Source organism: Jatropha curcas, chromosome 6 (assembly GCF_041381405.1).
Source record: "Jatropha curcas cultivar XTBG-Jc1 chromosome 6, XTBG_Jcur_1.0, whole genome shotgun sequence".
Classification (NCBI taxonomy): domain Eukaryota; kingdom Viridiplantae; phylum Streptophyta; class Magnoliopsida; order Malpighiales; family Euphorbiaceae; genus Jatropha; species Jatropha curcas.
The window spans coordinates 6,755,983-6,780,548 of record NC_143156.1 but is presented as its reverse complement, the minus strand read 5'-3'; the positions used below and the strand labels follow the sequence as shown (position 1 = coordinate 6,780,548).

The 24,566-nt window shown below is 32.9% G+C and overlaps 1 protein-coding gene and 2 pseudogenes across 2 annotated transcripts; all 3 read left to right on the top strand.

The window, feature by feature from the left end:
• Window positions 1-503: 503 nt before the first annotated feature.
• LOC149495445 (endo-1,4-beta-xylanase 5-like) lies at window positions 504-3,399 on the top strand. The gene is made up of 6 exons (XM_089723167.1): window positions 504-567; window positions 661-909; window positions 1,055-1,224; window positions 1,352-1,450; window positions 1,781-2,569; window positions 2,945-3,399. The coding sequence occupies exons 1-6, from the start codon at window positions 504-506 to the stop codon at window positions 3,293-3,295; spliced, it is 1,722 nt and encodes a 573-aa protein (XP_089579293.1). The 3' UTR covers window positions 3,296-3,399.
• A 75-nt stretch (window positions 3,400-3,474) lies between these two features.
• LOC149495444 (endo-1,4-beta-xylanase 5-like) lies at window positions 3,475-8,656 on the top strand (annotated as a pseudogene).
• Window positions 8,657-20,165: 11,509 nt separating this feature from the next.
• Window positions 20,166-23,354, top strand: LOC105650854 (protein NLP2-like; annotated as a pseudogene). The gene is made up of 4 exons (XR_016321183.1): window positions 20,166-20,956; window positions 21,052-21,099; window positions 21,185-22,037; window positions 22,130-23,354. The product of XR_016321183.1 is annotated as a protein NLP2-like (transcript).
• The last annotated feature ends 1,212 nt before the right edge of the window (window positions 23,355-24,566 follow it).

The following is a 24,566-nucleotide window of genomic DNA, read 5'->3' as shown; positions in this document are numbered from 1 at the left end:
GTAACTTTCACGTTTAGAGAATGTATAGATAAGAAGAGATAGGACACACTATCTATCTATTTCGTATGTCCATTTTGCTTTGCTTTGATATTAATTTGATCAGAGCAGATATAATTTGGGACTAAAGTTTGCCCTTTTTATGTTCGTTCATTGTATTCTTTGTTTTGATTTTATCAAAACCTTCATGTGTTCCACTGGAAAAAAAATAACAAATTTGTATGAATTGAAATTATATTTTATCCCCAAATCCATTCCTAAAGCCTATGTATATGATTTGGAGTTGTATTTCATTTCTTCTATATGATTCGAAACCGAAAGAAGGCCTTAAATATTTCATTCCTTCTCCTCATGAGAAACTCAAGCATCATATTAATTGCTTATCTATATATTTTACTCTTGTTTAATGAATATAATCTTTTTAACTGTAACGTTATTTCAGGAAATGGGGACATCTCCAGAAGCTTATGTATTAGTCCTCTTATGCCTTTTTCTATCTTCAGGGCATGGGATTCAAGCTTTATCCTATGACTATTATGCAACAACTGAGGCAAGAAAATATTTTCTTTCGTTTTTTTTTTTTTGGTAATATCAGAAATATCTGTCTCACCAGACAGACAAAGATTTACCACTTTTGCTTATTTTTACGGCCATTTATATAAGGAAATGAAATATTTTTATTTGAGCAGTGCCTGAAAGAGCCACAAAGAGCTCAATATGGAGGAGGGATAATAGCAAATCCAGAATTTACGAATGGCATAGAGGGTTGGAGTGTATTTGGTAAAGGAGCAATTAAAGGAGGAGTTTCTGAGGATGGAAACAGATATATTATTGCACATACCAGAACACATTCACTAGACAGTTTCTCACAGAAGGTTCAATTTGAGGAAGGAAAAATCTACAGTTTCTCTGGTAAGTTCCTATTCAGTATTAATTAAATCAAGACTTAACAATCATTTTCCTCTTCTGAAAAAAATATTGCCGGGTAATTTTTTCTGATTGAATAATAGTTTTATAAGGAAAGGTTTAAGTAAATCTTGATTGATGTGATACTCAGCTTGGGTTCAAGTCAAGAATGGAAGTGAGAATGTAGTTGTTGTTTTTAGAAGAGCTAGAGGGGATCTAATTCCTGGTGGTAGAGTTACAGCAATGGATGGATGCTGGTCTTTTCTTAAAGGTGGTATAGTTGCAAACTTTTCATCAGGTCCTGCTGATATTCTGTTTAAGGTAATTAACAAGGACCATAATATAATGGATAGATTACTAAAACCTCCCTGATTTTTTGCTTTATTTATTTTTTAATTTTTGATCAAATGCTTTATATTTGATAATTTTGGTTTCCTTCTTATTGTAGAGCAATAATACAGATTTGGAAATTTGGGTTGACAGCGTCTCATTACAACCTTTTACAATGGAGCAATGGAGATCCCACCAAGATCAAAGCATTGACAAGGTAATTGAAAATGATATACTTATCAATTACTAAAAAGGAAAAATAATTCATTCTCAAAAAAAAAAAAAAAAAAGGAAAAATAATTTATTATTTTTATGTATTTTTTTTATAATTTTAATCATTTAGTTTTACAAATTAAAAATTTTAATTCTCTTTTAATTAATTTTCAATATTGCAGCCAAATAACAGAAAATTATTTTATTTGAAAAAAAAAAAAAATACACTTCAATCACTCAAGCTAAGTTATTTTCTGGAGATAAATGTATTTTTAGTAGTGAAATTCTCTTTAAGAAAATTCAGCAATATCTAATTCTGAATTCAAATGTGCAGGAAAGAAAAAGAAAGGTAAAGTTCCAATTATCACACCCCAACAAAACCATGGAAGGTGCAATAGTGTCAATTAAACAAACCAGGCCAAGCTTCCCTTTTGGATGTGTCATGAACAATCTCATCATTAACAACAAAAATTATCAAAATTGGTTTGCTTCAAGATTCCAGTATACAACATTCGCCAACGAAATGAAATGGTACAGTACAGAAAATGTACAAGGTCAAGAAAATTATGCAGATGCAGATGCAATGCTAAAATTTGCAGAAGCAAATGGTATTCATGTTCGTGGCCATAACATTTTTTGGGATGATCCCAAATACCAAATGGATTGGGTAAAAAATCTTTCTCCTGACCAATTACGAGTAGCTGCAGAGAAAAGAATAAGATCTGTAGTTTCAAGATATAAAGGGAAATTAATTGCTTGGGATGTAATGAATGAGAACTTACACTTCAGCTTTTTTGAGGATAAGCTTGGCAAAGATGCTTCTGCTGCGTACTTTGCTTTAGCTCATCAGCTTGATCCTGGAACAACGTTGTTTATGAATGAGTTCAACACTATTGAAGAAAGTGGAGATGGAACTGCAAATCCTGCAAATTATATTACGAAATTTAAGGAAATCTTGTCTTATCAGGGTAATGATGGGGTTTCAGCAGCAATTGGTCTGGAAGGGCATTTTGGTCCTAATCAACCAAATCTTGCTTACATGAGAGCTTCTTTGGATACTTTAGCTTCCACAGGATGGCCTATTTGGCTTACAGAAGTAGATGTCAAAGGAAGCCCAGATCAGGTATTCTACCAAGTTTTTCAATTAATTATTAGAGATAGTCCAAATATATATATATATAAAACAAACGTTAGTTACCAGGATTGGAATGGGTGGTTATACACTCTCTCATTAATGAAGCGAATAGTTTAGTACTTTACCGGCATCACGCCATACGTGTTCGACAACATGTTTACCGACTGTGTTCGACCACATGTTTACGGGCTGTGTTCGACAATATGTTTTAAGTCCCTTTTAGGGAAGCGAATACTCACTGAAAGGTGCTTTACCGGCTTCAAACGGTATTCGACAGCATGTTTTTAAGTAGCTTTTAGGGGGTTAAGATAGGATTTTGTAAAAAGTTAACGATCCTAAATATTATTTTTCCTTTGGGTGCAGGCATCGCATTTGGAGCAAGTTCTAAGGGAAGGGCACTCTCATCCTGGTGTGAAAGGGATTATCATGTGGGCACTACCAGCAGCAGCAGGTTCTGCTGATACAACATTGGCAGACATAAATTTCAAGAACACACCATCAGGAGATGTTGTGGATAAGTTGTTTAATGAGTGGAAATTTAAGACTACAGAAATCAAAGCAGATAGTGAAGGATCCTTTGAAGTTTCACTTTTTCATGGAGATTACGACATAACTATTAAAGACCCATTCACCAATTCCTCCACTTATTTTAATTATAAACTTACAGAACATGAGACCAGAGATACTCTTCAGGTTCATGTCAATGCTTTCTGACGCCATCTTTGAATTACTCGTTAAAAAATAAACTTTGGCTTGTATAGTTGCTTGGAAAGCAACCTTTGATATAAATCAATAAATTGATTTTCTTTCTTCCGAAACATTCACCTTTCGTTTTCAATTCTGGTGTTTATTTTTCTTCTTTTCATTGTTCAAGTAAAAAAAAAAAAGAAGTGATGGAGAGGGAGGGAAAGGCATGGCTAAGATGATCCAAACCAAAGGAATATAGTATTGGATTATTAATTATTTAGTCTCTGAAATTTCATTGAAATTACTACCACATCCCTATATTGGTTTCAAAAACCACTTATTCTTCCCTAAGGACAGTAAGGTCTTTAAAGTTTCTTTTTGCAATTAAGCGAGGGACTAAATAGTTAATTGTCATAATTATTTAGTATTTACGGATAAAATAAAAAGGGTTAAAATTGTTAAATTTAATAATACTCTAACTTTAATATTGAAAGAGTTTTTTTTTTTTTTTGAGTTATATGAAACACTATTTCATTTAATTGAAGAACAAAGGTTAATTTAAATATTAAAAGTAGATCTTCCTATGATTTTAACAGTTTTTGCTTTGCCACCCTTAGATTATATATTTTAATTTATATCACTCCAAATAAAATAACTTGTTGCTTTTAATTAATTAATCAATTATAAAATTATTAACATTCATCCTAACAATTATTTCAATTGTTAAAAGTCTTATTATTTAAGTAATTAATTTTCAAACTACAAAAATATTTAAAAAAAGTTATTATTATTTTCAGTTGTATTTAGAAACAATCGTTGATGGTCAGACTTTATAATTGCATAGTAATATTATTACTAGATTTTAAAAAAATAATATTATTAATAGGTTGGAATTTCCAAAAAAAAAGGAAAAAAAAAAGTAAAAAAATATAAACTTAGTTATTAACAGATTTTAAAAAAAAATTAGTAGAAATTTTCCAAAGAAAAAAGGAAAAAAAAAGTAAAAATATAAGTTAGTTATTACCAGACTTAGTAGGAATTTTTTTTAAAAAAAGGAAAAAAAAGTAAAAATATAAAGTTAGTTATTACGAGATTTTAAAAAGAAAAATAAGGTTCGTAGGAATTTTTCAAAAAAAAAAAAAAAAACAAAGAGGGAAAAAGAGAGCAACAACAATTAAGTTTATAGTGGAGGGTAATTTTATCAATAAAAATTTTAATGGTTTAATTATGTGGAATTCATTTAGAAAATTTCATCAATTTTAATAGAATTTTAGTTAAACACATTCAATTCTATGGAATTCAATTCGTGGAGTTCAAATCGGTATTTTTTTTTTTTCATTCCCAACACAACTTTAATTTCATCATTTAAAATTAAAGTCTTATACAATTTTTTTTTTCTTTAAACCTAAGCTACATACCATTTATGTAATATGGTAGAGTGCAATTTTTTTTTTTTTAAATATAATTATATCAATGGGCCGAAATAACATTGTGGGCTACACAGCAGGGGGCAGCCCTCCCTTTTGAATAAAATTCAACAAATTGATGATAACTTCTGTGATGGAGAGGACTCGAACTCAAGATCTCTTATTTCGTACATCTTCTACGAGAAATAGAAAGACCAATCAGACCACACCTGATTGGCTATACTTTATTTATTTCAACCTATTCAGTTTTCTTGCGAAAAAAATCGAACTAAGACCAAAAATAGAAATTCATATTTTCAGCTACACTGAACCAATCCGATTTTGCAAGTAAGGAAACATAAAAATGGGAAAGGAAAATATGTAAAATAATTGCAATATTTTCTAGAATAATGTGAGATTTGAGCAATAACATATTAAGGATATGATCTTACAATCCATACGATAATAGTGTGGCATTTGGTGAATATCATATCAAGAGTATAATCTTGTAATTTTGTAATTGTTGACCCTAATATCATTCTAATAAGATCTCTTACTCTTGGATATAAATCTTCGTAACTCTATCTTCTCTCAATAACATCATACGATTTATTTCCGGAAATGCTTGTATGCTACTGCTAGTGTTTTGGAAAGATAAGGACATCATTGGAAGCTTATGTATGGGTGCTCTTATGCCTTTTTCTATTTTCAGGTTCTCTTCTCTCTTTTTCTGTCTCTTCTGTGGATGTCATCAAGCAATTGGAAGCTTGTTTATTTATTCCTGCTTTAATGGTTGCAGGGCATTGCATTCAAGCTTTCTCCTACGACTAGTCTGCAACAACTGAGGCAAGAAAATCTTTTGTTTCTTATTTTTTATAGATAGTTCTAACATTTTTGCTTTTTTTTTTTTTTTCTTTTTATTTCTGGTATATCTAAAATATCTTATTGGACGAGACAGGCACTTGACCAGGGAATTATAAGCCCAAATACATACCATTTTTTGCTTATTATATTTTTTATGGCAGATCCACAAGAATCAAATCAAATAACTGATCATTAATTCAATTCGACTAAAAATAAATACCACTATGAAATAATGGATGCAGAATTTTGTACGTAATTTCCAAACTTCGAGAATAGAACATATTTATAAAATGTTGCTCTTTCCCTCGAGTAATCTCCGCTTAATATCTGACCATATTTATATAAAACGCCAAGATTTATTATCACTTATCTAGAATTCTAAAGTAAAATGTATACCCAAGAATAAAATCCAGTGATTGTAGGCTCGTTTGGTGTAGCTTTTCATAGCAGCTGATAATGCTGAGAGTTGATAGTTGGTAGAGGATAGAGGTTAGCTCATAAAATATTGACCTTTAGTAAAATTTCCATGGTGGTTATTAAGAGTATAACTGTTTTATATATTATAATTCATAATGCATATTTTTTTAAAAGAATTTAAGGCAAATATATTATTTTTTATTTTAATGTATTATATAAATAAAAATACTTAACTAAAATGAATTATAAATAAAATGGTTAAAAATATTAATTTGAAAAATATAATCTTATTAGTAATTATTTTTATTAGATTAATGAAATCCATATATAATATAAATACAAATTAGCTACTTCTAATATAAAAAATTCCAAAACATAACTTATGAAACTTCTATCTGTTATCAGCTGTTGAGTAAAATGTTAGATTACTTTGCTTCACAGTGTAACAAATTATGGCAATATTATTTAAAAAATTGAAATATTTTTATTTGAGCAGTGCCTGAAAGAGCCACATAGAACTCAATATGGAGGAGGAATAATAGCAAATCCAGAATTTACTAATGGCATAGAGAGTGGGACTGTCTTTGGTGAAGGATAAATTAAAGGAGTTTCTGAGGATCATGGAAACGGATATATTATTGCACATAGCAGAAAACATTCACTAGGCAGTTTCTCACAGAAGGTTCAGCTTGAGGAAGGAAAACTCTACAGTTTCTCCGGTAAGTTCCTATTCAGCATTAATTCTGAAAAAAACCCCAGTTAAACCCCATTTAGCTTGGGTTAAACTTGATTAATGTAACGTTCAGCTTGGGTTCAAGTCAAGAATGAAAGTGAGGATGTAGCTGTTGTGTTTAGAAGAGCTAATGGTGAGCTCATTCGTGGTGGTAGAGTTACAGCAATGGATGGATGCTGGTCTTTTCTTAAAGCTGGTATAGTTGCAAACTTTTCATCAGGTCCTGCTGATATTCTGTTTGAGGTAATTAATAAAGACCATTATATAATCTGCAAATTACTAAAACTTCCTTATTTTAATCAAATATTTTATATTTTGATAATTTTGGTTTTCCTTATTTTTCAAGAGCAAGGATACAACTATGGAAATTTGGTTTTACAGTGTCTCATTACAACCTTTTACAATGGAGGAATGGACATCCCACCAAGACCAAAGTATTCAGAAGGTGATAAAAAATGACATATTTATCAAATACTAAAATGCAATTACAATCTACCAGCAATGTGTTAATTGGGGTGATAAGTAACCTTTATTGTGCTTTATTGATGGCCCGAGGACGATTACACCTCTTGGTTTCAGTATTGTAACTACATAATAAAAAATGAGTTATATAGAAAATGTTTTAAAAAAGTTTCTTTTTTTCAAAAGTTCTTTTTTTTTTTTTTTTGGAAACAAATAATTATTAGTGAAATTTTCCTTGAGACAATAAAAAATGCAACATAATTCATTTCTGAATTCAAATATGCAGGAAAGAAAGAGAAATGTACACTTCCGAATATCACACCCCAACAAAACCATGGAGGGTGCAATAGTATCAATTAAACAAACCAGGTCAAGCTTCCCATTTGGATGTGCCATGAACAATGTCATCATTAACAACAGAAATTATCAAAATTGGTTTGCTTCAAGATTGAAGTATATAACATTCTCTAATGAATCAAATGGTACAGCACAGAAAGTGTACAAGGTCGAGAAAATTATGCTGTTGCAGATGCAATGGTGAAATTCGCACAAGTACATGGTATTCGTATTCGAGGCCATAACATATTTTGGGATGATCCAAGATACCAACCATCATGGGAAAAGAATCTTTCTCCTAACCAATTACGAGTATCTGCACAGAAAAGAATAAACTTCGTAGTTTCAAGGTACGAAAGGGAAATGAATCGCTTGGGATGTAATGAATGAGAATTTACACTTCAGGTTTTATGAGGATAAGCTTGGCAAAGATGCCTCTGCTATGTATATAGCTCATCAGCTTGATCCTGGAACAAGGTTGTTTATGAATGCGTATACTACTATTGAAGAAAGCGGAGACAGAGTTGCAAATCCTGCAAATTATATTAGGAAATTAAAGGGAATTTTGTCTAATCGCGGAAATAGAGGGATTTTAGCAGGAATTGGTGTGGAAGCACATTTCGGTTCTTATCAACCAAATCTTGCTTACCGTAGAGCTTCATTGGATACTTTAGCTTCTTTAGGACTTCCTATATGGCTCACAGAAGTAGATGTTGCCAGCAGCCCAAATCAGGTACGTATTGTTCCAAGTTTTTTTTAATAAATTAATAGAAATCGTCACTCTTATCAGTTCTGAATTATTGGATTGGATGCAGGCGAAGTATCTGGATTCTGGAGCAAGTACTAAGGGAAAGCCACTCTCATCCTGCCGTGAAAGGGATTATCATTTGGCCAGGACCAGCAGTAGCAGGTTTTAGTAAAATGACATTGGCAGACATAAATTTCAGGAATACTCCATCAGGATATGTTGTGGATAAGTTGATCAGTGGGTGGAAATTTCAGACAACGGAAATTAAAGCAGACAGTGAAGGATCCTTTGAAGTTTCACTTTTTTATGGAGATTACGACATAACTGTTGAAGACCCACTCACCAATTCCTCCACTTATTTGAATTATAAACTTACAGAACATGACACCAGAGACACTGTCCACATTCATATCAATGCATAATGATCTCCATCTCCCATTGCTCATTGTAAAATATAAAATTGGCTTATGTAGTAGACTTGGTTGCTGGATTAGAAGGTAGAAAAGGATTTCCACCATGGGAACAATTAAAAGATTTGGTCTTAGAGCTTGAACACCATCAAGACGGCCTTTCAGACCGGCCTTCAGTTTTTCCTAATCTCTGTCTTTCAGTTTTCTTTTTTCAAGTCAGTTGAAAACTTGGGATTGTAGAAGCTATTATGCAGACAAGAAGTCCCTGTAAGAACTTTACGCTAGTAATGAAAACTTGGATTCTTTTGAGCCTTAGGACTCAGGTCTCGGGCTCAGCTTTAGTCACCCAAGTAAGGCCTCACAACTGGGAATGGAAGTGAGGCGGATACCCAATCCGCTTAAATATTTCGATATTCATATTCATTAGAAACCGTTAAAAATTCCTTTTGAAGTACACATACTCACAACCACATCTGTCCATTTAACTATTACCCAAACTCACTTTAAATGGTTTGGAGTGAGTAGAATACCAATGAAAATCCATTGTGCTTATGTGTAATATCTCATCAAGTTTGTTATATGGAAGTTGGTCGAGCCTTGGAAGATGGAGATGAGATTAAGGGTGGAACTAGAAAAGGAAAAGTATAAACGAAGAATAATTCTAAAACTTTAGTTGTTTAATATTTTATTTAAGTAATTAATTCTTTAGCATTTGATGAACTTGGGTCTAATTGATTTTAGTTTTAATAAAATATTAAGTCGAACGTGCACTTAAATTTTCACTTCAATTTTATTATATTAAATTTTCACTTCAGTTTCCATCTAGTTTTAGCTTGCGAGTTACTGCAAGAACCCATTCGAGTGCCATTATTTTTTTATTTTTCTTTTTATTTTTTCAAAGTCACAATTTTAATTTTTATAAAATAGTTATCTTGTTTCTATTTGTTTTATTTTGTTTGTGCATTTATTTTTATATCTAAGCCGAAAATAATATTCGAAAAAATTCTTTCTAATAATGGTAACTTTAGGTTTCAAACCCTGAATTTATAAATAAAATTTACTTAAAAATGCAGTTCACTTCAACCGGTGAAATGGACAATTACGTTTTTATATAGTTTGACAAATTAAATTAAAGCAAAGCAAAAATGACCACCAGTGACATTAACGAAACCCTGCTATAGAATCCATTGTATTAAATAAAAAAAAAAAGGGATGTGGTCATGCATTCAAAACTAAGCCAACAATAATTGACAATAATCACAATTATATAGCTAATTGTTGGTTGAATCTGTATCATGTTTTAGAAAAAAAATGGAAAGCTAATTTTTTGATTACTGGAGTGGAGGTGGCCATTTGCCACATGCAATTAAATATAGTCAAACTTTTAAGATCTTGATGTTTGCTTGCCATCATTAAACAATTGAAGCTTATGGTGGTCTTCCTCTTTCATTTGATTCCTTTGAATATGAGATTATTTCTTTTTAATTCTTTTGAAGACTAATGGAAATTGCTCTCTAATTCTGTGAACAAGTAATTAACCATTGGATTAGGTGAAAGAAAAGTGAAGATTGTTAATTAATTTATTAATTACAACTTTTCATTTTTGAATCCGCTATTATTTAGTTACTTTATCAGCTGTTTACGAGCTAATTAGGTATTCTATTTCAGTTAGTGATAGAAGTAAAAGAGAGAGTATTCAGAATATTATTATTGGATGTAATGTGTCCTTTAATGAGATGTAATACAAATATTTATAGTACGTTTCATATTTTAACTAAAGGGATAAATGTCGAGCAAAAATTCCGATCATAAATGCCGAGCAAGAATCTTGAGCATTAATTACATGATTGAATGAATCTTTAACTGACTGTTACTCTATTTAGGTTAATTTGAATAACTCTCAGTCAATTCTTAATAATTATTCATATCACTTAGTATTTTTGAAAATCTAAATCGGATTGGTTGGTTTAGATTTTGCACCTCCCCAATATTAATAGAGATAAGAATGATTAAATTTTTTGAGATTGCTACATTTTTTGGGTTTTCCTCCTTGAGGCGCCCCGCGCCCGGGGGGGGGGGGAGATTGTGGTTAATACAAATGGTATTTATCGTTAGATTATTTAGTTACTTTATCAGCTGTTTACGAGCTAATTAGGTATTCTATTTCAGTTAGTGATAGAAGTAAAAGAGAGAGTATTCAGAATATTATTATTGGATGTAATGTGTCCTTTAATGAGATGTAATACAAATATTTATAGTACGTTTCATATTTTAACTAAAGGGATAAATGTCGAGCAAAAATTTCGATCATAAATGCCGAGCAAGAATCTTTAGAGTTAGAGTTCAATTGTACCGAGTTGCTGTGATGGCATTGTTTGGTTTTCAAGCTGGATTGGGTTCTTGTAATGCCCTATAGGCTGAATCATAGGCATTGTTTATGCTCTTTAGATTGATTGGGATCGTGTGTTGAGACTGAAAAACTTAGTAGAGAGATGCAGGGCTACGTTAAAATAGGAAACGACAAGTTTCAGTGCTTAAGATTGATTGGAACCACTAACAAAATATAACATGGTTGAATATTTAACTTACTGGTTAGTTAGATATATACACGTGGAGACTCGATCGAGCAAGGGAGGGACCATTAACATAAACACTATATTTCAGATTCCCTGCATCTTGCCTGAGAACCCAAAAGATGATTTAAACAAATTAAATAAGATAATCACAGGTTATTAAGCAAATATTAACTATATATTAAGGATAGCAACTCAAGTATGTAACCAAGTATGTAACCAAGGATAGCAACTCATTGTTTAAAAGCAGTTGGTAGATAAAATTAAAATATAAATATATATTTTTTTTACAAAAAGTATTTTCGTTTTAAAGAATTAAAAAAAAAAGTAGTTAGCAACTTATCAATCTATAATCAAATTAAAAAAAAAAAATCCTTTTAAAGAGATACTGTAGTTTTCAAATTTCCCTTCGAAAATATTTTTTTTAACAAGTATTTCAAAATTTTTTTTCAACTTTTACTTTTCTTTGCATTGATATAATGTTATCAAAGTGGATATTGAAATTCATATAACCTGCCCTAACTAATTTGATACTGAAACTTAATTATACCCTGCACATTTTAATTCTCTAAGCCTCAACAAAGTTGTGTTCACCAACAGCTTTTTAAGTAGATTTTAGCGTTTTGACCTAAACGTTATTTTTTATGGTGTTTGATAATATAACATTTGAATTATGTTTTAGAGATTAAGATAGCATTTTACGAAAAGTTAATCCTGTGATGTCTAGCATATTAGTTATTAAAACAACTAATAGCTACCAAAACACCTAATTTTACAGAACAGACCCTAAGTCATGCTTGATTCGCAAATTTATAGTCCTAAATACAATTCAAATTTATTTTACAACAATAAATAGTAATAAAAAAAATTATACCGTCCCTAAAAATCACTTTCATAATCACAAAAAAATCTCGCATTTGAGTCTCAATTAAAACCAAACTAGTAAAAAAATAAATAGTTTTGGCAAGAGAAATCATTATTCCAACTTCAATCCATGAATGTGGAATTTTTTTTTTTTTTCACATATCTTTTCACATTTAAGTTATGGGTTTTGGGTAATATTTAAGTAAAATTCTCTTAATAAAATTCATTTCCATGCGTCCAAGTGCCTATTAACAGTTAATTTTAACAAAAATGATAGTTAGGATTTAAATTTTGGCATCTCCTCCATTATAAGTTTATAACACACAATTAATCACTGGAGAATTGCGAACTGCTTAAACCTAATTAAGTAATTATTGACACTGTAGGAGAAGAATCTTCACCCACGCGATCATTATAAAAAGAGCGGCAGCTGCAAGAAACAAGAGCTATAGCATAAGGAGAAAAGAGAAGACTCTTTGTTTCTGTGTATTGCTTGTTTCTTCTTTGACTCAGAGATTTATATATTACCATTAGAGGAGCGTAAAAATATAGATAAAAAGTGCACACAGCATATCCGAAGAATCTTCCCTAAGCGGGTGAGTCAATTACTTCCATTTCTTGCTTTAATTCTCTTCGCTCTGCTCTATATATTATAGCAGATATTTCAGTTACAGTCTGTCCATATTAAATATCACAGCACCATTGCCCAATAATCATCACAGCCCAGTATTCTTAGCTAAACCCATAGTTAGTTATTTGTCCAATAGATCTTAAATATTCTCTTGTACAGCAGACATAAGACATAACAGAGTATTACGATTTTGAGATGCAGCAGAGAATGATTGATCTCTCTGCGACTTCTATTCATTCTTTCTATTATTCATTGATTTGTTCATTGTTCTCTCAAGCTTGCTCAATCCTGTTCATGGTATCAGAGCAGGTTAACTAATCTGTTTCTTGGATTTCTGCAATTCAAGAGTTAAATTTGTTTTAGATCTGGTTAAACATCAAGATGATGACTCCAGAAGATGTGGCAAGGCTTATTGCCGCAGTTACTAGCAAAAATCACGATAATGATCCTTCACATGTTAATAACTCAGAATCTCCTGGATTTCGGTTGGTAAATTCTTCATTAAGAGGACCAGAGAATTATCTCTCATGGAGCAGATCTGTAATGGTAGCTCTCAGGGCGAAGAACAAGTTAGGGTTTATCAATGGAACCATAGCTCAACCTGAATCACAGTCAGAGGAATATGAGAGGTGGTTACAAGCAGATAGCATGGTAGCTTCGTGGATCATTAATGCTGTGTCCAAGGAGATATCAGATGCTTTTGTATTTTGCAAAACTGCAAAAGTACTTTGGGATGAGCTAAAACAGAGATATGGAGAGTGTAATGGCCCAATGATATATAAGATTGAGAGAAAAATTGCAAGTTACAAGCAAGGAAACGAATCTGTCACAAGTTTTTATACAAATCTCAAAAGAAAATGGGATGAATTACTGTGTTTGGCACCTTTGCCTACATGTTGCTGCCAAACAAACACAATTACAGAATATGACAACAGTAGAAGGCTAATGCAGTTTCTAATGGGACTAGGTGATGAATACGACAATGTAAAGAATCAGATCCTTTTAATGGATACATTTCCTTCAATCAACAAAGCTTATTCCATGATTTTAAGTGTTGAGAAGCAAAGAGAGGTAAATACATTGACTGTGGAATCTAGTGAAACTTCAACAGTATTGTTAGCTAGAAGGAACTACAACAGCAATTACAACAATTCAGGTGCAACTGGTAACAGGAAACCATACTACAACAGAAAGGAAGACAAGAAAGACAAATATTGCCCCAAATGCAAAATGAATGGCCATACCATAGATAACTGTTTCAAAATTCATGGATATCCAGACTGGTTCATTGAATTACAAAAGAAGAAAGGAATCAACATGACTGGAACAAACACGGTGAATGCAGTTCAGATGAATGATACACCTCTGCAGCAGCAAATGGATTATCAGACGGAGCAAGTTGATGCCGACATCAGGAATGTTCATTTTGCAGGTACCTTACTCAATTCTGTCATTTATAGCATTGATTTTAATTGCAAAAGTAACTGGATAATAGACTCAGGTGCAACAGACCATATCACTGCTAATCTATCATTCTTTGACCTTGTACAAAAATTGAACCCTCCCAAAACCATTAGATTACCTGACAATTCTACCAGACAGGTTACTCACATTGGAAATATTAAATTGAATAATAGAATTACTCTACACAATGTGTTGTATGTGCCTTCCTTCAGCTGCAACCTTATTTCAGTAAACTTACTCACCAAAACATGTCATTTGTCTGTACACTCATTTCCTGAATACTGCTTATTCCAGGATTTACAGACTGAGGAATTACTGGCAGTGGGAAAAGTATATGAAGATCTATACTACATGACAAAAGACTCTTTCATTCACAATAAGGGAAACAATGTGGTAGCTCAATGTAATAGTCATAATAAACATCTGGCAATGTTGTGGCATGCTAGATTAGGTCATATCTCTAATAAGAGATTGAAACATGTAAATGATGTACATGACTGTGATTTTGTGGATATGGCATGTCCTGTTTGTCCTATTGCTAAACAAACCAGATTACCTTTTTTCACTAGTCAAATTTCTACCTTAAAACCTTTTGAGATTGTTCATATGGATTTATGGGGACCATACAGTGTTAAATCTCTTACAAATGCAGTGTATATGTTGACTTTAGTGGATGATTACAGCAGATACTGCTGGACTTACATGTTAACAACCAAGATTCAGGTGCCATCTGCCTTGAAATCTTTTTACCAGTTAATTCTTACACAATTTCAACAAAATATCAAGATCTTCAGATCTGATAATGGCTTAGAATTCATAAATTCTGAATGTCAAAAATTTTTTCTTGAAAAAGGCATTATTCATCAAAGAACTTGTGTACATACTCCTCAGCAGAATGGAGTAGTGGAAAGGAAACATAGAACCTTAATAAATATTGCTAGAGCTATATTCCACCAAGCCAAATTTTCAACCCAATTCTGGTATGAAACCTTGTTATCTGCAACCTACATATCAAATAGAATTCCTTCTGAAAATCTCAAATGGCAAACACCCTATGAAAGATTATATAATAAACCTCCAGAATATTCCCACTTCAGAGTCATTGGATGTTTATGTTACTCAACTAATACACTGCCACACAAACTGAAGTTTGAGCCTCGAGCCCACCCTTGTGTGTTCCTTGGTTATTCTCAACAGCATAAAGGGTATAGGTTGTACAATCTCAGTACCAAAACTGTATTCCATTCAAGAGATGTAATCTTTATTGAAACCACTTTCCCTTTTCACCACAAAACACCCGAAACCATAACCAATTTTACACTACCAGCTTGCATTCATGATACATATCTATCCCCAATTTCATTTCCCACAACCACATTTGATGTTTTTCAGCAAGATTCACCCAGAAATACTTTACCAATACAACCCTCCCCTCCAATCACAGAAAATAATACAACTCCCTCATCTTTAGATAATAGAACATCAAATTTGTCTCCACAAAGCACATCACAGCCCAGTTCTACTGAACCAGCTACTACCCAACCAACCATTCCTGAATCTTTATCAGAAGATCCAATACAGGCTCCTGCTTTAAGAAGAAGCATAAGAACCAAACATACACCAACCTGGTTACAAGACTTTGTGGTTTCTCACATCTCATCCACTCAAACACCAGCTTCTATTCATTTCACACCCTCACACCAAACCTTTGTTGCACATGTGTCTAAAGTCAAGGAACCTAGCAATTATAATCAAGCTAAAAATGATAAAAATTGGGTGGATGCCATGCATTAAGAGTTAACTGCTCTTGAAAATAACAATACATGGATACTAACTGATTTACCTCCTAATGTCAAACCTGTGGGATGTAAGTGGATATACAGGATCAAGTATAAACCAGATGGAAGCATTGATAGATACAAGGCCAGACTTGTGGCAAAGGGTTACAGTCAGTTGCTGGGTCTAGATTACAACCAGACCTTCTCTCCTGTGGCAAAGTTAGTAACTGTAAGAGTGTTCTTAACTGTGGCAGCAGCTAAAGCTTGGTCTGTTCATCAACTAGACATCAACAATGCCTACTTGCATGGGTCCATTGATGAAACTATATACATGCAAGTCCCACCAGGTTATGACAAAGCTCACACAGGCCAAGTATGTAAATTGCAGCGATCTCTCTATGGATTAAAGCAAGCAGGGAGACAGTGGAACAAGGAACTTTCTGCAAGCTTAATTTCTAAAGGTTTTCAACAGTCCATGTTTGACAACTGCCTGTTCACAAAAGGCAAAGGCGATTCCTTTCTTGCTATTTTGGTTTATGTTGATGATTGCATTATAACAGGACCATCCGAGGAGCTCATTCAAGACCTCAAAGACTATCTGCATCACAAATTCACTATAAAAGACCTGGGATATGCAAAATATTTTCTTGGTATTGAAATTGCCAGATCAACTGAAGGGATTCTTCTCACTCAACACAAGTTCATCATAGATATCATCAAAGATTCTGGATTGCAGAATGCAAAACCAAGCTCTAGCCCTTTTATTCAGGGACTGAAGCTCAGTTCAGACATGGGATCTCCTCTCCAAAATCCCGATGTTTTCAGGAGACTTGTTGGCAGACTTCTGTATTTGTCACTAACAAGACCTGACATTAGCTTTGCTGTCCAGCAGCTAAGTCAGTTCATGCAATCACCTGATCAACAACACCTTAAGGCTGCATTAACTGTGGTCAAGTATTTGAAGGGCACGAGTTATAGAGGCCTATTCCTTCCATCACAGAATGACATGAAGCTAAGAGCTTTTTCTTATGCAGACTGGGCATCATGTGCTGATACTAGAAAGTCTACCACAGGATACTGTATTTTCCTAGGCACTGCTTTGGTATCATGGAAATCAAAGAAACAGAACACTGTAAGCAGGTCCTCTGCAGAATCCGAGTATAGGTCCATGGCTACAACAGTTTGTGAAATCAAATGGCTGCATTCCCTTCTCTCTGATTTCCACATTACCATCCCAAAACCAATACCACTTCATTGTGACAACAAAGCCGCAATTCACATAGCTGCAAACCCCGTTTTTCATGAACGGACCAAACACATAGACATTGATTGTCATGTTGTCAGATCCCAGCTTCTCTTAGGCTTCATTAGCACACCTTACCTACCTTCAACCTTGCAGCTTGCAGATGTGTTCACTAAGCCCCTATCCACAACCATATTTCAGTCATTTTCTTCCAAGCTTGGGTTGGTTGACTTCTCCCCAACACCAGCTTGAGGAGGGGGTATAGGAGATATTTCAGTTACAGTCTGTCCATATTAAATATCACAACACCATTGCCCAATAATCATCACAGCCCAGTATTCTTAGCTAAACCCATAGTTAGTTATTTGTCCAATAGATCTTAAATATTCTCTTGTACAGCAGACATAAGACATAACAGAGTATTACGATTTTGAGATGCAGCAGAGAATGATTGATCTCTCTGCGACTTCTATTCATTCTTTCTATTATTCATTGATTTGTTCATTGTTCTCTCAAGCTTGCTCAATCCTGTTCATATATTTATTGCCTTGTTATGTTAGATTTTTCACTCACTAGCCTATATGACATTACATGTCTTTTTTTTATGGGTTTGATCTTATTTGAAATCGTCTTTTCTATTCTCAGGCTGTAGCATTATATGTACTTATCTGTTAATATCTGTTATTTCCTTGGCTTATGTACTTGTTGTTGATTTGTCATTCTTTTAGGCTTAATCGTTCAGAAACATTCACCAACCAGTTTTATAATTTTTACCTGAATTGTGTTCATCTGAATCTATTCAACATAGTACAGTTTAGATGATATCTAACAGCAAATCCAACGGGATTGTGGATTGTGGATTGAGACTTATCTGATTGTCAAATCAGAACAACAATATCTTTTCCTATGCTACTGTTTATTCAATCTATTAAATTGACGTGTAAAAAAAAAAAAAAAAAAAAAAACTAAACACTGTAAACCAGAGTCTCTACTTTCAGAAGGTCTGTTAGACAGTGTGACTCAGCTATTTAATTCTTTTTGTTAGTGACTCAGCTATTTAATTCTTTTTTTTACTAATAATTTTATTTTCTTTTTCACCATCTTCTCTCACGCTAAACTTCTAAAGCTCAACTTATTTTCTTTTATTTTAATTAGATATAATTTTAAAAAAAAAATAATATACATCATCGTAAAATCCTATTCTGATCGGGATACATTAGAAAGTCTCTTTTCAAATACAATTTTCACAAATAGACTTATAGTCATATCACTGTTAACGTCTTCTGTTTAAGATATCATATAAGCCACAAACCAGTCACATTAGAGTTGCTCTAAGGATGGCATGCAATTACGCCTGCTCCGTCCGTTATCCATCCCAATCCAATTCAAATAGGGCAAGTCATTTAAAGATGGACAGGTTTTAAAAATAAAATTCAACTCGAATTTTCTAACCCGTTCGGTTTCTCTTTTTTTTTTTTTTTTTTTTTTTTTTTTTTTTTTTTTTTTTTTTTTTTTTTTTTTTTGAAAACTCAGCCAATATTTTCTCTTTTTTCTTGTTGAAATTTATTTTTAGTTTTTTTAAAGATTTTTGTTAATTTTATTTAGATTAAATGGATTTAGATTCGTTATTGAATAAGTAATCTGTCGGTTTTTAATTTAGTTTGATTAGTGAAATGAGTAATTTAAATAGATTAATTATGGATGAGTTAAGAAGTGTTCATCAACATTATAAATTGTTTAAACGAATTTAAAAATTAATAGTTTGATTTGATTTAGAAAATATAAAAAGTTGAAACGTTTGTTCATTTTATAGTTTAAAAGTAATTTTTTTTTTCATTTAACTTTTTGCTTTTTGGTAAGTTATGTTCACGTTGAATAACTTAATTAATTTCTCACTTTATTCAAAAAATTTAATCCTCACTTAAAAGTTTGTGTATATTTAGCACATATTAATATATGAATAAGTGTTTTCTTATTCATAAAAGATTATTAACGGAGCAATTTTTTGTTATTTTCTTTTTGTAAAAATGAATAGCTGAATACTTTACAAACAGCACGAACTAAATTAAATTCATATAAAATAATCCAAATTATATCTGCGAGTACAATTCGATTCGATTTGAGTACTCTTTATGGTTTGGTTCAGGTTTAAAATTTTATAGATCATCATTATTAGTTTGGTTTGATTAAATTTTTTATATTGAATCAAACCAAATCATGAACAAATTTTAAATGGATTTCGGTACAGATAATTCAAATTAATATTCGAAACTCAACTTATTTCTACACCAGACGAGAACCATTTGTAATTTATGAGAATCACTTTAGATCAAAAAAACTTTTTTAGTAGTCTTAAGATGTTTTAGTAATCATGAGTTTAGGAGTGCGATCCCAATGGGAGCTCACTAGTATTGTCTAGATTGAGTTCAAACTCAAAATAAAATTTTTTGAAAAATCAACAGTATCCAGCTTTGTTTCATTTTTAACTTCAATCTCTACCAGAAATTCAGGGCAAAATTGCAAATTGATTTAAAAAAAAATGTTACCAGAGCCCAAAAATAAAGAAACAAAAAGAACCCAATTGCGGTAAAGACATGGAAATGTGTCCTCTCTTTCGTTCCAAATTTATCCAGAGCTTGTTAGAGATATATTGGATTAATTCAAGGCAATAAAAAAATATATATGCTTTATTATTCTTATGAAAATTTGTTTGTGTACTATATGTTTGTGTGTTGGTTTATTATGATTATATATAATGTGGCAGGTTTCTGCCTCTGAAATGAATTTGTGATTGCAGTTTCTCAAGACAAATTTTAATTGACGATATTTCAGCAACTTGAGCATTTGGGATCCTTCGATATCAGCAATACCAATTCTTCCTGGAAGTTCCTCTTTTTGTTTTTCAACTTCACTGTTCGAAGGTCTTCTGGTTCATGACAATCTTTTCAATTTGGACTTGACAGGTTGAATGGATAGGGGTGCTTCTGCACTAATTAATTCTACATTCTCGAGCACTTCTGTGGATTTGGATTTTATAGATAAACCTTTTGCTCATGGATCTTGGCTGCGGACCACTGATAAGGTCAATTTCTTGGAGTCAGCTCCCTTCATTTCTAGCGTTCAATATTTGGACTCATATCATCAGTTTTCTCGAAAAGAAATGGAAAACCTGTTTGACAACCCAACTCCAGTTTATTCTGGAATTGGGAAATGTGTTGTTGAGACTGACACATGTTTAGTACAATCTCAAGGTGAAGAATCCCGCACAAGAAAATTTTTGATAGAACCATATTGTTCTGTCAAAGATAGATTAACGTTAGCTATTGACTACTTGAAAGAATATGTGGAACATAGAGATGTGCTTATTCAAATATGGGTGCCTACAAAAATAGCAGGTCAAAATGTGCTTACTGCTACTGACCTGCCTTATTCTCTTAATCCGAGTTGCTGGAGTTTGGAAAGTTACAGAAATATTTCGAAAGCATTTCATCTCACAGCTGAGGACTCAAAAGAGTCAGCTGGGTTGCCTGGACGAGTTTCCTGGAAAAGTTTCCTGAATGGACTCCTGATGTTAGATTCTTCAGGAATGATGAATGTCCGCGAAAATATTGTGCTCAGTTGTATAATATTAGTGGGTGTCTTGCATTGCCGGTTTTCGAACAAGAAAGTGGAACTTGCTTGGCTGTTGTTGAGATTGTAACGACAACTCAGAAGATCAATTATCATTTAGAACTAGAAATTGTCTGTAAAGCTCTTGAGGTCTGTTTTCTTTTTTGTTTTCCCTTTCCTTTTCTTTTCTTTTATGTATATATAAATATATATGGGCTGACAAAATGATACTTGTTATTTTGCAGGCTGTCGATCTAAAGAGTTCGCAAGATTTCTTTCCTTTTTGTATAAAGGTAATTTGACATTATAAAATTAATTGAAATTTATGGTTTTGCTAATGATATAACAGCATTAATAAATATGCTTTATTTTCAACAGACTTGCAATGAATTCTACCAAATTGCAATTACAGAAATATTAAAGATTTTAAAATCTGTCTGTGAGACTAATAATTTGCCTTTAGCTTTGACATGGGCATTATGTAACCGCCGAGGCAAAAATGAATGCGAGCAGGTTTCAGGGAAGTATGATTATTATATATCAACTGTCGATTCTGTTTGCTACATGGCTGATAGTGATCTTTTCGGATTCTATAAAGCATGCTCCACGCAATACTTATTTCTTGATCAAGGGATCGTAAGGAAAGCGTTCCCAAGAAACAAGCAATTGTTTGCTACTGATGTAACCTCCTTTAGCAAAACAAGTTATCCTCTCTCTCACCATGCCACGATGGATAATTTGCGTGCAGCTTTGGCAATTCCTCTTGCAAACATATACACCGGTTCGATTGAATTTGTCTTAGAGCTATTCTTGCCAAGAGATTGCCAAGATATTGAAGAGCAAAAGCATATGTGGGATTTCTTGCCTATTGTGATACAACAGTGTTGCAGGAATTTCCATGTTATTATGGACAAAGAAAAGGAAAATTTTGCTTTTGTTTCATGGGAATGTCTGAAAGAAGAGCCTGAAGAAGAGTTCAAGATTATAAGTCATTGGGATAATAATGAATCAGCATTTTCGGAGTTTGAACAACTTCAAGAAAGTTCTGCACTTAAATTTGGTGTTGTTGATGAGCGTAAAGAAAATTCTTCTGTTGGTATAGATTTCTCATTGAGCAAAAACTTAAGAGCAGGTGAAAATAGACAGACTAAGGCAGAAAAGACAATCGGCTTGCAAATTCTTCGACAATATTTCGCTGGGAGCCTTAAAGATGCTGCTAAGAGCAGTGGAGGTAAAAAAATGCAAAAACTACTTTGAGCCTCATTGAAAAATAAGCACTCAACTAATCTAACTTCTTTTTTTTATTATTTTTATCAATTGCAGTTTGCCCCACTACACTGAAAAGGATATGCAGGCAACATGGAATCAATCGTTGGCCTTCTTGAAAAATCAAGAAAGTTAATCACTCTTTGAAGAAACTTCAACTAGTGGTCAACTCTATCCGCGGCGCAGAGGGTCTAATATGGATTGATTCCTTCAATAATACCTTTCTTGAATTGAACTCACAAGGAAATGATCATTTTCCATCACTCACAACCTGACAGTGGCCTACTCAGCCTCAAAGTTGCTGATCCAAATTCTCAGTGCTCTTCAGGCAGTCAAAATTCTGGTTCAGGCATTTGCTGTTCCACTAAAGCAAAGCAGCAGTGTTATTTTTATAGTATTTTAAATATAATTTCTATTAGGATCTTTAATGGTTTTTATTACTTTAGTTAGCTTTTTATTAAGTTTTATTTATATTTTTCATCAAAACTTCCTTGAAACATAATTTGCTTGATCTTAAGGAAATTTGTAGGATTTTGGCGCAAAAAAAGAGCAAATTAAAGCAGAACACTCAGGCTCTAGCACGCCTAAGCTGTGCAATTCAGCACTCCCGTGCTGGAATCAAGGAAAATCAGTATGGAGGCTCAGAGTCTAGCATGCCCTAGCCGTGCTAGATGGCACTCCCGTGCCGCAAGAAGACATTTATCCAAAGGCGTGCTTACCTGAGCACGGTCCATGCTGCATTCCATCATGAAGACTCAGAGCCTAGCACTCCCTAGCTGTGCTACGTGGCACACCCGTCTCACAGATTCTTCTCGAGACGAGCCCCTGAGCACGGCTCATGCTGAACCATCTCTAGAATTCAGGCTCCGGCACGCCCTAACCGTGCCACACAGCACGCCCGTGTTGCGAATGAAGTTTTATTTTGGGTTGCGAATGCCAGCCAATCCCTACTACCTACACAGGCCCACATAAGGTGATTTTCTGATGTGGAGATCAACTTCTAATCCTATTTAGGCATATAAGGGAGTCCTAATTGAGAAGAAATTCTAATTTCCTATTTCCAAAAGGTTTCTTACTTAATGAAGATTCTATTTCCTAAACGAACTAAGATTTTCTCCCAGGAAGTCTATATAAAGAGAGAACCAATTCAATGTAAGAGGCATCTCTGGTTCTATAATCTTTTGTTCTATTATTTTTCTCCCTTTAAGACTTTAAGTGATTAAGCATTGTGTCAAGATTCAAGAAAGCCGTCCACGTTATTTGACTAATTTTTATCTCTAAACTCTTAATCTTGTTTTTGCTTTTCATTATTCACATTGATTATGAAATTATTATCAAGTTTAATTGAGTTTTATTTAATTACTATGTCGAACTAAACTTTCACATTGGGGATTTGAAGTAGCTTAATTTCTTTTCTAATTTATAATATTAGATTTATTTTTCTTTATTCAAAGTATAATTTACTATATAGCTTAATGCTTCCAGGCAGAGTTTCTCTCCTGGATTAATTTATTTCATTAATCACAATCGGGAGAAGGGTTTTTGATATGAAAAAGGTAATAAATTACATGAGAATAATAACTTGATGTGGAAGCTATATGGTTTCACTCATGGGTGGTTTCACTCATGGGGGGTTTTCATAAGTTAATAACTTTAGGTTATGAAGTCATAAACAAACCATAAAACGCAATAATTTGATTCATGTTTGATTGCACTATTGGAAGATAGGTAATTGGATCGGGTTAAAAAAGCTAACAATACATCGGGAGAGCTTGTTAGTGATTTTAGGATTGTTTCTCCTACTTGAACAATTAAAATTGTTTAACGAACTAATAAAATAAATTTGATAGAATTAAATGAAGTTAAAATTCCTAGTAGTCTTTAATCCTTGATTTCTTTTAATCAAAAATTGTTTGCTTGATTTCTTTTTATTATCTTTATTTGTTAAATTTAGTTTCTAAAATTAATTTCCCTAAATCGTTCTTTAAATAATAGTAGGTTAACATTTGGTACTTGGTAAACAATTCTCGTGGGAACAATGTCCTACTCATTCTATATTACTTGTTGCGATTTAGTGCGAAAATCATTGTCACTTACTTCCACCACCACTTATGGCTTTTACACTGCATTTTCTTTGCCAGTAGAAGTTCCTGTTGTAACGCTGAAAAGAAGTTGCAGCAAAGCAGAATTGCATTCACCAAATCATGAAAAAATCCAAGAAACAATACCAAAAGTCACTGGTCAAAGTTTCCGAGACAACAAAATCCAAGAAACAATACCAAAAGTCACTGGTCAAAGTTTTCGAGACGACAAAATCCAAGAAAAAAATACCAGAAGGAGTGATATTCAGAGTGAAAGCAACATTTGGTTTAGAAAATATGAGATTCTGCTTTCAACCGAACTGGGCTTTCAAGGACTAGCAGCAGGAGATCGCTAAGCGTTTCAAAATATATGATTTCAGCAAAATTGACCTGAAGTATTTAGACATTGACAA